Source organism: Schistocerca gregaria, chromosome X (genome assembly GCF_023897955.1).
Source record: "Schistocerca gregaria isolate iqSchGreg1 chromosome X, iqSchGreg1.2, whole genome shotgun sequence".
In the NCBI taxonomy this organism is placed as follows: Eukaryota; Metazoa; Arthropoda; class Insecta; order Orthoptera; family Acrididae; genus Schistocerca; species Schistocerca gregaria.
This window is the reverse complement of record NC_064931.1, coordinates 409793814-409809759: the sequence shown is the minus strand read 5'-3', so window position 1 is coordinate 409809759 and position 15946 is coordinate 409793814. Positions and strand designations below refer to the sequence as shown.

The following is a 15946-nucleotide window of genomic DNA, read 5'->3' as shown; positions in this document are numbered from 1 at the left end:
TCGATCTCACAAGCTGATCTTTTGACATTGTTTACAAATAAATCTACAGGTACTAATATTGTAAAATAATTTTGAAATGTTTTGTTTATGGTGCTCTGATGTGAAATTCGTATTTAAATATAATAATACTTTTTCCCTTTTTATGTGTATCCTGTGCCCCAGAAAGTATCCTTAGCGCAATGAGAATATTAACTTGGACAGTTGTTGTGAGAATGTTGTTTGATATTATAAACCAAATGATACATTTAAAAAATGGTTATTGTGATTGATAAAAATGTAGTCTCATACAAATCAGACATTGTACAAGAAATATTGGAAACTTTGTTTCAGTTCATAGTTGATTGTATTGAAGGGAACATAATATTTAAGGAAGACAGTGTCTGTAGAGAGTTGGTGATGGAAGCTTTGAAGTACCATCTTTTACCAGAACGACGACCCCGTCTGCAGTCAGTAAGAACTCGCCCAAGGAAATCTACCGTGGGATCCTTATATGCTGTTGGAGGGCTGGATGGAACCCTTGGTTTGTATTTATTTAACTTTTGTAATTACAACTTAGAAGGGGAAGGCCTCACACATGCCTTACTCATTTGGCTCACATTTGATGGTTTCGTTGTGTACCACCTAAAATGAAAATTCTGACATTTTGGCTCACTACCCTCTGGTTTTTGTGAAAGCTGTACATGTAGTTCACGGCATGCAATCAACTCAAAACTGATGGGATCGATGGATAATTAAAAGTGAAACTTTTTAATCATCATCTATGGGGGTCTGTGAAAGAATGTTTTCAGGAACATTGGGAGAAGAAACATCAACAACTGCTGCTTATGACCCATAAGGTTAAGGCCCTGCAATGAAAGCTTTGCTGGCCAAGTGACCAAGGTGGCTGGCTGTGGAGTGGAGAAACTGTTCTAATTCCTATAAGCAATTTGCCGCTCCCCACGTATTTTTCTCTGTATCAAAAGTGGTGGGTATAGCGGGTTGAATAAGCTAAATAAATCAATAAGGAATAAAAACAAAGCAAGTAAATAAATTTCTCAATTTGGAATAATGAAGAAATAAAATTTTAATCCCGGCCATTTTAAAATTGCTCTTTTCCTCACTCCGTTGCATATTGTTACATTCCTTCAAATAACTAGATGGATGGTACTTGTTGTATAAACATTTGAAGTAAATGTGTTCATGGCATGAAAAACATCGAAGGAAAGAAATATTCATGCAGCTACATCGTTACTGTCCAATATATGGTGGAAAACAGATTTGGGTTTAAAAATACTTCTTTGTCTGGAATTAATTTTATGCATACCATGTGTTTGGGAGCATCCCTGTAAAAATCAATGCTGGAATTTGATCACAAATGATTCTGTGGATTGTTATTATGTCAGCGTAGTTATGCATTTCCCACTGGATTTCCAGAAGCGAATTGCAATAGTGTTGTGTTGAAATAAAGCTTTTAACTTGAGGCTAAAAGTAAACATAATGTGGGTGGGATGTAAGTGTACAGTTCGGCAGTCTTTCTTTTCCTGTACAAACTATGGACCCTTTTCATCTACAAAAAAGGTATCGTACCTTACAGTATTAGTTCATCAACCTAAGAAATCCAATTTGAGACAGAACTTATCAGTAATATATGGTTTTGAACACTCTCGAGGTATGTTTTCTGATCAGAATTTTTCAATTTCCTAGATTTGGAGCTCATGACATAACCATTTTCAATGAATCAGTTAAACCAAATTTGTCTGTAGTTTCTTGTAATGACAGGAAAACTTCAGGCAACCACTATCCATATGCTTTGATGGAATATTGTAGTGTGTATGGATACATGATTTTATGTATACAGCCAGCTGCGAAAATGGTTCATTTTCCTCCCTTATCCAGTAATTTGCAACAAATGTTCATAAGATACTTGTATCCTGTTTTGTTAGTGTTGCTCATGTAGCCACAATTAAAACCAATTGTAAGTGATGCTATTTGCCTGTTGTGAAAGGTGATGCCAATTTTTGTAGAGCTGTGTACTTTAAATTTCAGATTCACTAGTACTGACACCTTCTACTTTATCATCTTGTCTTTGGCCTTGTGATACAGTTTAACACCATAAAAATTAATTTCATTCCACCCAGTGATAGGTGCTCCTATCAATTTGGAATGCCAAAAACTTGTATTGCTTGCTTCAAATAATTCGTGGATAATACATCCGTTGTGCAATTCTTGCATAAATAAAACACAGTGTTGTTCTCTTCCCGCTTGTGGCTTGCTCACAAGTATTTATTTTACATGTAGTTGAAGTCTGTGCATCCTCCATTATTAAAACTCTGCAAGTAGATAGTGACAGTAAACAGCCTGATATAATTACATAAACAAAACTGTGTTGTACTACAAATTACATACCACACAAGGCTTAGATTACTTACGGAAGATCGGTGTATTGTTTCACAAAACAAATTTTATTTTTCATGTTATGTGATAAAATTCACTCACCAAGTGTGATCAAGATTTGCAACAGGCTAAGGGTGCAGAACACCACCTTCTATTTGTCTTGTGTACAGTTCCTGCTGGAAACCCTCACCCTAGCCAATAGTGAACAGGCAACAAGGAGAACATACCTGGATTCCTGTACCTGTGTACTTCCTATCCCAAGCCTTGTTATAAAGAAAGCATTCCTTGGCCAGTTGTCTGTGGTCCCTTTGACAAATTTGGAACAGTTCTCCTAGGACTTGTTTTCATTCAACAAGAATTAAAACTTTAATTCTTCACTAATCAAAGTTCTCTAAGAATTTCATTGATCTACATTGTTTATTGATTTACCTACCTTATTAACCCAATAATTTTGATACAGAGAAAAATCACATGGAAAATGAACTGCAGAAAGCTTGTAGGAATTGAACCCAGGTCTTTCATTCCCCAGCCAAGTGCTTTGGTTGCTTAGACAAAACTTCTTTTGCTGAAGGATGTTAACTTTGAGTGTTTAAATGGCAGTTGTAAAAGAGTCTTTTCTGCATCTTTATGAAAGTATATTTGTAATCCCTGTGTCTGATTTTAAAAAGTGTTCAGTTTTCAATTACCTGTCAATTCCATCAGTTCTGAGTCAAATTGCGTACCTCAGTGCTGGTTTTCTCAAAAGTGTAGTAGTTAGGTTTAATGAGCCAAACTGTCTTAAAAGTTCTTTGTTTCTATAGACTGTGTCTGATGCCTTCCCATTGTTAGCAATAATTTATACAAAAATGCTACAGGCTTTGTATATTTCCATGTTGGTGAACGTGACGGGGCTGCAGTTTGATGATAGGACTTTAGTTTTAAATGAAAGTTGCTTTTGTATGTGAGCCACATTAAATTTGATAAACAGTTTTCCCTGAAAGAAGGCAGTCCAGTAAACAGTTTCTCTCTCTCTCTCTCTCTCTCTCTCTCTCTCTCTCTCTCTCTCTCTCTCTCTCTCACACACACACACACACACACACACACACACAGACAGAGAGAGAGAGAGAGAGAGAGAGAGAGAGAGTTAATTTAATTACTTAAATATTGATACTATAGTGTTAGATGATAGCTGAAACTAATACAATTGATTAAAATGATTTTCCTATTTCCTGCTAATTTAAAAATTAGACCAGAATAACTTGGAAAAATGTAAGTATCGAAATTCTTTCGAATAATTTTTTTAACAACTAGTACTTTAATTTTCACAAGCTACAGTAATGTCTACTGGTGTATTGACTTAGAGCCAGCATACATGCACCAAGTGGACGAGCACAGACTACAAAATTACAAGAGACATCCCCAAACTGAGTTGGCACTGAACATCCATTTAGCAGCAGCGAATAGTTAATACTGAGGCTGTGAGTACATTGTGCAGTTGGAGTAGAGTGGAAACCTGTGGTGTTGGTATTGTAAAATTGCAGCTTTCTACATGATAGTGAGAGGCTGCAATTATGATCCATTAAAGATGTAAATAACTAATTGATAAAAATTTTCATTTACAATAATACTAATGTCCAATAATCTATTAGTGGTGAAACTTAGTTTGGAAATACTGTAGTGCTTAAGGCAATTAGTTTTGAACTGCTGTACAGTATATTGGAAGTGTTATTTTGGCACTTTCTGGCCAGAGGAAAATAACAGTACTTTGAAACACCTAATGAGATTTGGAAGTGACTTGAAACACTAACTTGTATGGTGGGTTCTGTGGACTGAATAGTGGGCATTGTTTGTTATGTTTTTTCTTTTCTTTTTTTTTTCTTTTTTTTCTTTCCACTCCCCCTGCCAGATTTCTTCATGTCTTTTATTGCTTTTGGTGTGAAAATGTTCTCAAGTAAGGATTGCTTGCAGTATATGTTCCACTGTCAGTTATGCTTCTCATTATTTTGTCCAATACAACTAATGTTTGTTGTATTTGTTTACAGGGTTGACATGTGTAGAAAAATACGACTTGCGCTCAAACAAATGGTCAAATGTAGGTCACATGAACTGCCGACGACTACAGTTTGGTGTGGCGGTGATTGATGGAAGGCTGTATGTTGTTGGGGGTCGCGATGGATTAAAAACCTTAAACACAGCAGAATGTTTCGACTTTAGAGCAAGGACATGGGATGTGCTTCCTCCTATGGCCACACATCGTCATGGTTTAGGTAATTATGTGTTTAGAGTGCATAATAATGGTAATAACATTGCTTGTTTTGCTGAGAGTTGATGTGCCTAAACCAAAAGACACCATAGTTCTTTAGAATTGTGTGAAAATTCATAACTTGTATTTACGATTGGAGATCATTAATTATTACACATACAACTTACATTGATCGAGTGATTGTAGATTACTGGCTAATTTTGTAACTCGTGCTTCTCATTATCAACACTAGATCAAAATACGTGACAGTGTTGCAGTTCAGCAGACATTTTGTAGCAATTTGGACGTTCTTCTCCTATTGTGATGTCTGTCTTAGAACAAATTTGTGACAGAGGATGCATTGTCACAATGAAAGAATGTGATATGAGACATTTGTAAATGGAGATACAGTCAATAAATGTAACCAAATTCCTTGCAGAATGTACAGAAAATCATCATGGGGAGTGAGCAAATTGTTACAAATACAACAGTCAGTAAGAATGTGTGAAAGCAAGTGCTGTGTATTACTGTCAAAACTGCAAAGGTACACACATTGCAACACCGTATGATGCCCATAATGTCAGGCATTTTGTGAGACACTTATGGCCATTACTGGAAAAGAAGAGGGTTTGTTGTAATTTATTTCTGAAAGTCAAAGGCTTTAATATTAGAATTAGGGGATCTGAAATTAAATGTGATAGTACAAAAGTAAGCAAATTTGTGCTATTTAAAAGCAACATGTTTATCCCAGCTTCTTTCAAGAAAGTTATCCCAGGACACATTGACATATCAACTAACTTACTACCTTACCTAAATCAATCAGGTTCTTTGATAGAAACACGAAATTTTTGCTCATGGCCACCAGACTCTCAGTTCTTTTGGACTTCCATCAAGGAGAGTATTTACAGCCCTTCAATTCCAGTGATGTCAGAAACGAAAATATGCTGTATCATAGCCATTACAAAAATTGCACCAAATTTACCTGAGAGGATTTCATCCTATAGAGATTACCATCGGACTGTCATTCATTATACATGTGGAACTCACATTGAAGGCACCTAAAGCCAGTGTAAAAGCTTCAGTTTTTTCTCTTTGAGAAAATGCTAAGATTATGTATTTGTGTTCAGTGAAATTAAAATACACTTACAAAATTATTCAGTAATGCGTAATAACTGTGTGTGTTCTTTTGGGTAATGATTTTATTTATCAGGCATCAGCTTTATTTGAATTTACAGTGTTGCACTATCTTTTTCTATAAACTTTGTTAAAACAAAGTTCCACTATCAGCTGTTTCCACCATGCTGAATTTATGGGGTACTACACAATTTCTGCTACACACTTTTAGAGGTAGAGGTGACACAGTAGGTAGTATTACTGTACAATGTGTCTCTGGAATAAGTGATCCATTTCCATGTTACGGGGAAAACGAATCAGTCTTATTTTCAATGTTTTTGTGTAGTTTTCCAGTATGGTAGGTTACACAAAGAGTGCTTACATATGAAATCAGATGACATTATAAGTTGATTTTCTTTGTTTACATGTCACCTCACTGTTATTACCTGCTTTTCAGGTGCCAATAAAAGTTGCTCAGTACTGAAAATAGTATCCCTGAGTACTGAAGGATAGAGGCACCCATTTTCCTGCAAGCAGTATTGGTGTAGTTTTTCATAGATAGGCGAGCAAATGTTTATGAATGGTGTATTTATCTGAATATAAGATGACCACCTTCTTTTTTATGAGACTACTTCAGAATGTTTTATTTTTAATGTGTTCTGGTTAGCCAAATTTATTGACTGATTTATTTATGAAAGATCTTAAAATCTGCTTAAAAATAGTTCAACATTCCATATGATTAAAAGTTGTGGTTTTATCTTAGATACATTATATGATGCTGATAAACAAGCAGTTTTTCATCAAACACCAGTTTAAGTCACTGAGCTAGTGTTTTTCTGTGTCATTATGTATGCATCATCATCATCATCATCATCATCTCCACACACCAGCTCGTACTTCCTTTGAATTCTGCAATGCATGCTGTTGGAGAATTCCTCTTTATTTCCAATGTCTTTGTTTGGATAATTTCTTAAGTAATTGGAAAGCCTAAATTGTCTTTCTTTTGCACATTCTGAACAACCTGCTGCTCCAATGCATGAGATGTTTCATGATGTCATCTCTTGAAAGACTGGCATCTAGAATTGGTGACCTTGAATTTATTCTTAATTTGCCATGATTTGCTTGTGGGACATAGAATTTTTTTCCTGCTGTTCAGCTGTTTGTGGTTATGAACTTAAAATCAGTGTCATGTTGTCTGTGTGAACCAATTGTCAACTGCAGACTCATAGATCTACATTTCTCAATGGTCATGCCTGTGATTTGCATTAATTATCAATTACTAATATACACACCACTTACAGCATTAAGCAAACTGAATAACAATAATATGTTATTTTTTCTGAGCTTTGGTGGTGAATCACCAATTCAGGCTAACTGTTCACTTCCTCATTTATTGCCAATGTTGAAAATCAAAATTGCTATTGAGAAACAGATACTTTGTTGCCATTGTTGAACCTGACATTTCCTTTGTTGTGCTGTGTTTCATGTTTTATGTGCAAAGGTATTTATGTTAGAATTAATTTGTCCCCTGTAGAAATGTATGTTATTGCCGATTATTTGTCCATTGGTAAAGTCAGTCCAGTTCTGAATTTATTTATTTATTTTTAAGCATGGTACATGGAACGCATTACCATGGTTGGCAGCATGACAAAATTTACTGCCTGTTTGCCACTACCCTGTGTGCAAGCTGGTGCCACTGCATCACATCCCACCCTTCTGAAATTTCTGCTTGTGATGGAAACTACCAAAGCTTTATCTGCAAATGTAAGATGACCCCCTCATTGACCATAGCAACCCAAGCTTTGTGAATGTGAGATGAGCTTGTACTTCTGTTTTTGAATGATGAATTTGGGGAGAATCCTCATCTTACAAATAAGGTAATTAGACTTCCAATAATACTGTGTGCTAGCACAGTTTTCAGCTTCTGACAGAGATCATTGTTACCATAACATTCACATAAAGGTTGATAAGTCAAGGTGGATAACGCACTACTCATATACTTAAAATTAGTTTGCTATTGACAAGATGGAGGCAGCAGCAGCAAGGAGAAGAGTTGCTGGCTTGTACACAACAGTGTCAGTCAGCACAGAAATAAGTAAAACATTGGTGAATTAGAGAAATAGGTGCTTATCTTTTATTCTGTCTAAAATTATTTAGTTCTGTACCAGTTGCTACCAATGCGGAAAGTTCTCTCTGCTTTTTGTGACGTGATTCAAGTGAAGAGGCTTTGCAGTACCTTCCTTAGACCTATTAGTGATTGTACAGTTGTATCTGTGTTGTATGTTGAATAATTCTGCTGTAGCATGATGTAGATGATAGAGGGACAGTGCGATACAAGATTCCAGCCCACAGCTTATTCCTCTTCAATAACACTAGGGGGAGCTGTGAGCTTACTCTACCCATCTGGCAGATAAAAACAAGTGTCAATCCACTCACTCTGCAAAGCACTGCTGAGTAGTTCTGGGTCTAACCCATTCATGGTGATAACACTCCTTCACCAGGGATTGAGATGGCCCAGTGGTTAACTAATTGTAAGTACATTTGGTAGGAATGAGATCAACCTCATTCAGCCAACCAGCTTCAATTTACCATCGTTTCCTTAGATCAGTTAATAGAGATTGGATTGTTTGTCTGTAAAGGGGGTAGCCAATAACGTTTAATCATCCCTAAATTTTTCCACCTGTGTTTGAACCTTCTAGCCAGGTGGTCCACTGCACTGTTGTATGTTAACAGTATAAACTACATAGGAAGGTGTTTATTTAGGAACAGTGTGCATTGTATAATAAGATACGTTGTGTTCTTGCTTCTACGTTGTGTTAAAAATATTTCTCCACTTCTACAGCCTGTTGCCCACACATTGACTTAATTTTCATGATCAGAATAAATCAGTCCAGATGTAGCCAATAGACCAAAAAAGAAACAGACATCATCATTAATTGTGAAAAAGTTTGCAGCTTTCCTTTCTGTATGACATTAGGAATCTAAAACACTTGAATTATATGACGGTGTTTTGACAAGTGCGTTAAATTTCCATGAAAGAATGGAACATTTTTGTTATGTCTTTATGGTTAGTGAGCTTGGTTGTTCCAAGGACAATATAAAGAATTTCAGCAATGTAACACATACAGCTCACTGTTAACAGCGATATGAACTGGACAGTGTGTTGACTGCTATTGAAAAAGGAGAAAACAGAGTTTGATGCTGCTGTTGAATATTTTCACTTGAAGATTGGGCTGCCACACAAATCAAAACAGAATTGGATGAAGTTCACTTGGCCTGTGCACCATCATTGAAGACCATTTACTTAAGGATTAATTAATTTAAATGTAATTGGACAAGCACTGAGGACGAAGTGTACTCTGGCTGTCCAATTAAGGCCACCAAAAAGGAAACTATTGGCAAAATCCATGATATGGTAATGCAAGTCCACTAAATAAAAATTCATGAGATTGGTGGGATTGCAAGCATCTCGACTGAGTGTGTGCATAATATTAGCATGGAGTATTGGCTATGGAAGAGTGGTGTGTGAGGTGGGTGCTGCGATTGCTCACAGTTGGCCAAAAGCACATCTGACACGGCATTTCAGCACAATGTCTGGTAATGTTTAATCACAGGCTGCAAGACTTCTTGCAGCGATTTGTGACTGTTGGTGAAGCCTGGATCCATCATTACACACGGGAGTCAAAACAGCAGTCACAATAATGGACAGTGGGTGGGGAAAGTTCGCCAAACAAGGCAAAGACTATTTTGTCAGCTGATAAGGTGATGGCCACTGGGATTCCCAAGGAGTAATTATCATTACTTACTTGAAAAATGGCAGAACTGTAACTGGACCATATTATGCTTCATAGTTGGATCATTTGAAACTTACGTTGGCTGATAACAAACAAAGGTTGACACACAATAAAGTGCTCTTTCACTAGGTGTCCTACACATAAGTGATAACAATGGTGAAAGTGCATGAATTGGGCTTTGAATTGGATCCTCATCCACCCTATTCACCAGACTTAACCCCAGGTGACATCTTCCTGTTCCCTAACTTGAAACTATGGCTTGCGGGGAAGGAATTTTCATCAGATGGGGAAGTGATAGTTGCAGTCAATGAGTACTTTGCAGAGTTTATCAGAACCTGTTTTTTTTAACTGTATGAAAAAGCTGGAGGTTCACTGGACCAAGTATATATTCCTCAAAGCAGATCATGTTGAGAAGCAAGGTGAATTGCTTACGAAATAAACTCTTATTATTGCTTTTTTACCAGACTTACCAAACCACCCTCGTATTAGTTTTGTTCTATGCTTCTGTTGTAATGCTAGGTAAAGAGTATCCATATTCTCATTTTCAATCAAAAGTATTATCCTTATTAAGTCTAGATACCTGTGTATGGAAGAGCTTTCAGCAGCATATTCACTAGCAAAATGGTTGAGTCTACTTGAACAGATTCACTCACAGACACTGGTTTTCATTTGATGGACTTAATCAGTGCATAAGTTTCTTCATTTTCAAGAAGCTTCTGTATTTGTATTATCACATAATCTAGACAGTATTTCGCAGCAATTTAATGTAAATAAAACTGAGATGTGCTGTAAAACAAGTAAAAAGCATCTCTCATTGGTGTTCAGTGTGAGGTGGTAACTGGTACCAGATCCTCAAAAAACTAGTTCCTATTTTGTAGGTTAACTATGTCATTCTTTGATAAGCTTGGGCATGTGGAAGGTTAAGCCAGAATCCTTGGTTTTACTACCCTGTATAGGAGTTTGGTATACATACCTGTAAAATTCTGCTAATGGTCCGTGAGCTAATCAACACTGCTTACATATAAGGTGCAGTCAAGTGAAAATGAGACAGATGGAAAAAGTAAGTAAACTATTTATTATTTAAAAAGTTTTATCGCCATAACTGTTAATACATTTATCCCACTGGCAGACAAGATAGTCAATACCTTCATGGAAAAATGTTCATGGTTGCCTACAGAAGAGTGATTGTATCCAAGCATGCACCTCTTCATCTGGAGTTTCTCTTCACAGCTCCAGAAATGTGGAAATCGCATGGGAAGAGATGGGGACTGTATAGAGGATGTGTAAGGGCTTCCCAGCAAATCTTCTGCTTTTGTGTGTGTGTGTGTGTGTGTGTGTGTGTGTGTGTGTGTGTGTGTGTGTGTGTGTGTGTGTTCCCCCTGTTATGACAGTGCCACGACATTTAACAGAGCCGCCACGACAGTACGTGCAGACGGCGATAGAGGCGCTCCGCAACTCGGCTGAGCGCGGGAATGCCACCGAGCTACGAACAGCGCCGGCCGCATGGCACGGCACGGCAGTCGAATAAGAGATACCGAGTTGATATCATGTAACCAGCTATTGTTCCTAAGTGAGAGTGTTTGAATATCCACGCAATTATTGGTGATTAAAGGTTATAACACCCCCCCCCCCCCCCCCCACTTGCGTGCAGTTAAAATTATTGGGTATAGGTTCTGACTTTTATGCAAAAATATTGTTGTTACTCTTGTTACTCAAACATGTTTTCGTACCTCTGTGCCATCATCAGTAGGTTTTATTTATTGAAAACTGTAAACAGTAAACATATTTTAAGTTGTAACTGATCTAACAAAGTGAGGCCTAAATACAGTTTCTTCTTGTATTTGTTTTTACCATGATTTTACATTATATGGTTTTTCAGAATTACCTGTATGGTGTCGTGTACTCTGTAAAGGCACATTATTTAACACATTAAAAGAACCTTGCAGAAAAGGCAACACAAATGCCTAAAGGAGCTTACACACACACACACACACACACACACACACACACACACACACACACACACATTACACAAGCTACAGTAATGTGTGTGTGTGTGTGTGTGTGTGTGTGTGTGTGTGTGTAGTGCCCTCAGAATGCAAAAGAAGGATCAGCCACAACAAACTGTGAGTAATAACAAATATATACACAAAACATTTTACCATACCAAAATAAAGTTTTTTTTATAAATCAAGGAATGTGTTAACTTGCCAATAAAATTCACATTTACATAATTTGGTTGGCAGATAAGCTATCACTGCAGGATACCATGCATATAATCCTGACAAACCATATAAAGTAAAATCACGGGAAGAACAAAAATGAACAAAACCTGTCTTTAGGCCTGACATCGTTGATTAATTAAAACCTAAAATATGTTCTCTTTGTACAGTTTTCAATAAACAAAACATGGCACAGAGATGCTGAAACATGTTTGAGTAACAAGAGAAAAGAATGTTTTTGCATAAAAGGTGGAACCTATGTCTAACTTGTTCAGCGTAGACAAAACGATCTTGGCAACATGTGGGCTCATTCTGAAGAGAAGACATTCGTGGCCATAGATTTGCTTTGGACAAAGAGGTGGCTGCCTGAATGCAATCTTAGTTCTGTTGACAACTGCGAACTTTTTCTCTGGATGGTATGAACTGACTTGTACCTGTCTTGCCATCAGATAAATGTATTAACAGTTATAGTGATTAATTTTAAAATAATACTTCCTATCTGGCTCATTTTCATTTGACTGCCCATTATACACATCTATCAGCTCATAGTGATCAGAAGTCAGTAATATACTATTGACCTAAAATGAATACATTCTTTTGACAGGTGTTGCTGTTCTAGAAGGACCACTGTATGCTGTAGGTGGTCACGATGGCTGGAGCTACCTTAATACAGTGGAAAGATGGGATCCACAAGCTCGGCAGTGGAGTTTTGTAGCCTCGATGTCCACTCAGCGGTCCACTGTTGGGGTAGCAGTATTAAATTCTAAGTATGTTTTACTTTTAAAATGAAAATGCTTCATACGAGACAAGTATTATTTATTGTGAGGAAGATCCATTAATAAGGAGAGATAAAACTGTTGTGCAGGATTCATGTGAGGAGTTTAACTACTAATATGGATTCTGTTAATATTTTGTTAGAAAACTGTTATGCACAGCCTAATAATTTTTTCTACTGAGAGCAGAAAGTCATTGAAACTTAGTCATTGAAACTTATTGTTCATGAACTTGTTAGTAATGTTTCTGTCCCAGTGATAGTATTTCTAATATATAACTGTGATGTAGATTATGACAACTTATTTTAAAACTAACACATTTCATCTGTGAATATACAGTTACATTATGATTGTTTAAATGAGTGTACTTTATACAGAGCGAACCCATATTCAACTGACAAAATTTTACAGGTTGTTCAGGAATATTTTCTGAATTTATGCTATAAGGGGCGTATAGTCTCTGGTGGCTCATTACAGAGTAAAAATGTACTTACGATTGAGTTACTGTGTTTCTGTAATTGCCTTTGTTCATGTGAAAATACCTTCACACCAATGAAAGAGCTTATAATATGCAATAATTCTAATTTTAGGTGACTGCACTTTTCTATTATCCTGACACTCGACTTGGGAAAATATTAAAGTTATAGTTGCCATAACCTGTTCTTTAAGCTCAGAACTTTCCTAGCTAATTTTTTTTGGTATGTATATGAATAAGTGGAAGTACAAAAGTTGGAAAATTTGGTGTTAGTTCAACATTTTGTTCTTCAAACTTTTCATTTGTTTTAATAGCCAATGTAACTTTGTAAGCAGACATTTTGTTCCTGATGGAATGATGATTTTTTTGCCATGTTTTGTAATCCTGTCCTCATCCCATGTATTTTTCCTTACAGTTTGTCATGATGTTGTATATATCCTAAACCAAAAAATCTTATTTTGATCCCAAATTTTCTGCTACCTCATGTATTCTCCTACTTAGGCAATTTTGCATTGAATTTAAGACATTGCTCAAATATGCCTCCCCTTGTGGGTCTTGGGGCTAGAACAGGACGGAGGTATCCCTGCCTGTCGTAAGAGGTGAGTAAAAGGAGTCTCTCACTTTTTAGCCCTTTAAGTTCAGGTCCCATTTTATGGTTTGACCTGCCACTTTCCAAATTCTACAGAAGTGCGGGCAATATTGGGAAGGATGCCTTACGTGGTGCACGAGTTACCCATAGTGCCCTTAGATTCGATCTCCTGAACCTCTTGTCAAGGCTTTGCATCTCCACCTGCAATTCAACAATTTGGGCCAGGACACTTTCTGGGTTATGTCATCTTCTGTTGTTGTCTCCTGTCCTCTTTCACCCTCATGACAGTAATGGATTTCTCTGTTCCCAATATCCAGTACGGTAGCCAGTCTGTTGTGGTGAGGCCGTCATGTACCCATTTGGTGGTAGCCCCCTGACAACACAGGGATTGCACTGCTGATGCCTGAGCTGTCAACTCCCCACGTATGCCAAGGAGTAGATGCCGGTCTTCCTGGGGCATCAGGACTCCCGGTAACAGCCAGCATACCAGGTGGCCTTTGCTGTGGCTGGGTGGCACGCGTGGGAAGAGCCCCTGATCGGAGTGGGTAGCATCAGGGCGGATGACACGCAGTGAAGCGGACTAAGTCATCTCATATTGGTGATCGTACGATACCATCAGCCTCTAAGAAGGGCAAGATCGAGTACAGTGCTGACAGATATGACCCTAAATTGATTCCTTCCCTCACTACACCATGGGAGGAATGTGGGGCTACAGAAATAAGTCATATTCGCCTCAGTATTTAGTCTGTAGCAGAATGGATGGGGACTCCTTTATACCTATGAAACCTCAATTTTTTGTTGAACATATTGAGGATAAGTTTGGGGAAGTGACAGCGCTGTCCAAGATGAGAAGCAGTGCAGTCTTGATTCATACACCACCCCCAGCCCAATCCTGGATGTTACTCGCTTGTGACCAGCTGGGTGATATTCCTGTTTCCGTCACCCCCCATAAAAGCCTCAACATGATCCAGGGGATTATTTTGCGTTGCGACCACCTCTTGCAGTCTGACTACAAGCTCTGCGCCAATCTAGAATGGTGGGGTGTTTATTTCATCCAGCGTGTTTGCAGGGGACCAAAAGACAATGATGTTTGCAGGGGACCAAAAGACAATGAGGTTGCTACCGGTGCCTTCATCTTGGCCTTTGAGGGTGATTCATTGCCTGAAAAGGTCAAAGTGATAGTTTACCACTGTGACATTAAACCATAGTCCCTCCTCCTATGCAGTGCGTTATGTGCTGGAAATTTGGGCACGTCTTCCTGCTGCACTTCCAATGCTACATGTGAAGACTGCGGATGTCCACTGCATCCAAATAATCCCTGTGCACATCTTCCCACTTCTATCGGCTGCGGAGAGCGGCACTCCCCCTGCTTGCCAGACTGCACAGTACTCCAAAAAGAACAGAAAATCATGGAGTAAAAGTCCCTCAACCAATTGACTTACCATGAGGCTAAACGTAAATTTGAATGATTACAACCCGTTCAGTTGACATCCACATACGCTATAGCTACATAACCATCACCATCATAATAAGTACCAGTCATACCACATTCTGTGCCACAAACAGTGGGGGCCTCCAGAATACATCTGTCCCTTTGGTGGTAGGGTGGATAACCTCCTTCTGTTGCTCCCAAAGTACCTACTTCGGGAGCAAGGCTCCTCCAAACACAGGGTACATCAGTGAACGAGAGGGCTTTCCTTTCCATCTGCTGTCTGAGGGTGCAAAATGCTGGGGAATAATTCTCCAACATGGAGGCTCAACCATAGTACTCAGCAAAGTGCTCAGCCATTGCGTTTGTGTCGGTAGATAACACACACACAGTCCCCTCCCCCCCAGCTTGTGCGGAAGGCGTCCCTGGGACCCTCTCTCCCAAGGTCCCCATTAATGCCACAGCGGACACTCGCCAGTCGCTAAAGGAGCCAAAAGCTGCTGGATGAAGAGCTTCACTGTCTTCCTCCATGCCTGAATCTACTTCGCTGGCCAGGGTGGCCTTGCGGTTCTAGGTGCTACAGTCTGTAACCGCACAACTGCTACGGTCGCAGGCTTGAATCCTGCCTTGGGCATGGATGTGTGTGATGTCCTTGGGTTAGTTAGGTTTAAGTAGGTCTAGGGGACTGATGACCTCAGCAGTTAAATCCCATAGTGCTCAGAGCCATTTTTTGAAGCTACTTCATAAGGAGAAGTGAGAGGACAAGCAAAGAAAGAAGTCTGCTAAGAAAAAGGACCCTCCAGTGGCCCCAACACCACCATACCCTACCAGTTCTGCATCTGAGGATGAGGTGGAGATCTCTGCGTCACCTGAAAGACTTAAATCTCACTGATGCCTCATCACAATGGGAATGGATACAAATACTCAATTGGTGGCAGCAGGTGATCCTGAGGTGTA

At 38.5% G+C, this 15946-nt stretch overlaps 1 protein-coding gene across 2 annotated transcripts in view; it reads left to right on the top strand.

Moving 5' to 3' along the window:
- LOC126298782 (kelch-like protein 5) overlaps window positions 1-12527 on the top strand; it is a 269167-nt gene extending 256640 nt beyond the window's left edge. For both annotated transcript variants that reach the window (XM_049990242.1, XM_049990243.1), the window contains 3 exons: window positions 331-520; window positions 4395-4619; window positions 12328-12527. In XM_049990242.1, the coding sequence (XP_049846199.1) occupies window positions 331-520; window positions 4395-4619; window positions 12328-12512 (600 nt within the window). In that variant the 3' untranslated portion in view covers window positions 12513-12527. The remainder of the gene's footprint in view (window positions 1-330; window positions 521-4394; window positions 4620-12327) is intronic.
- Window positions 12528-15946: the final 3419 nt, after the last annotated feature.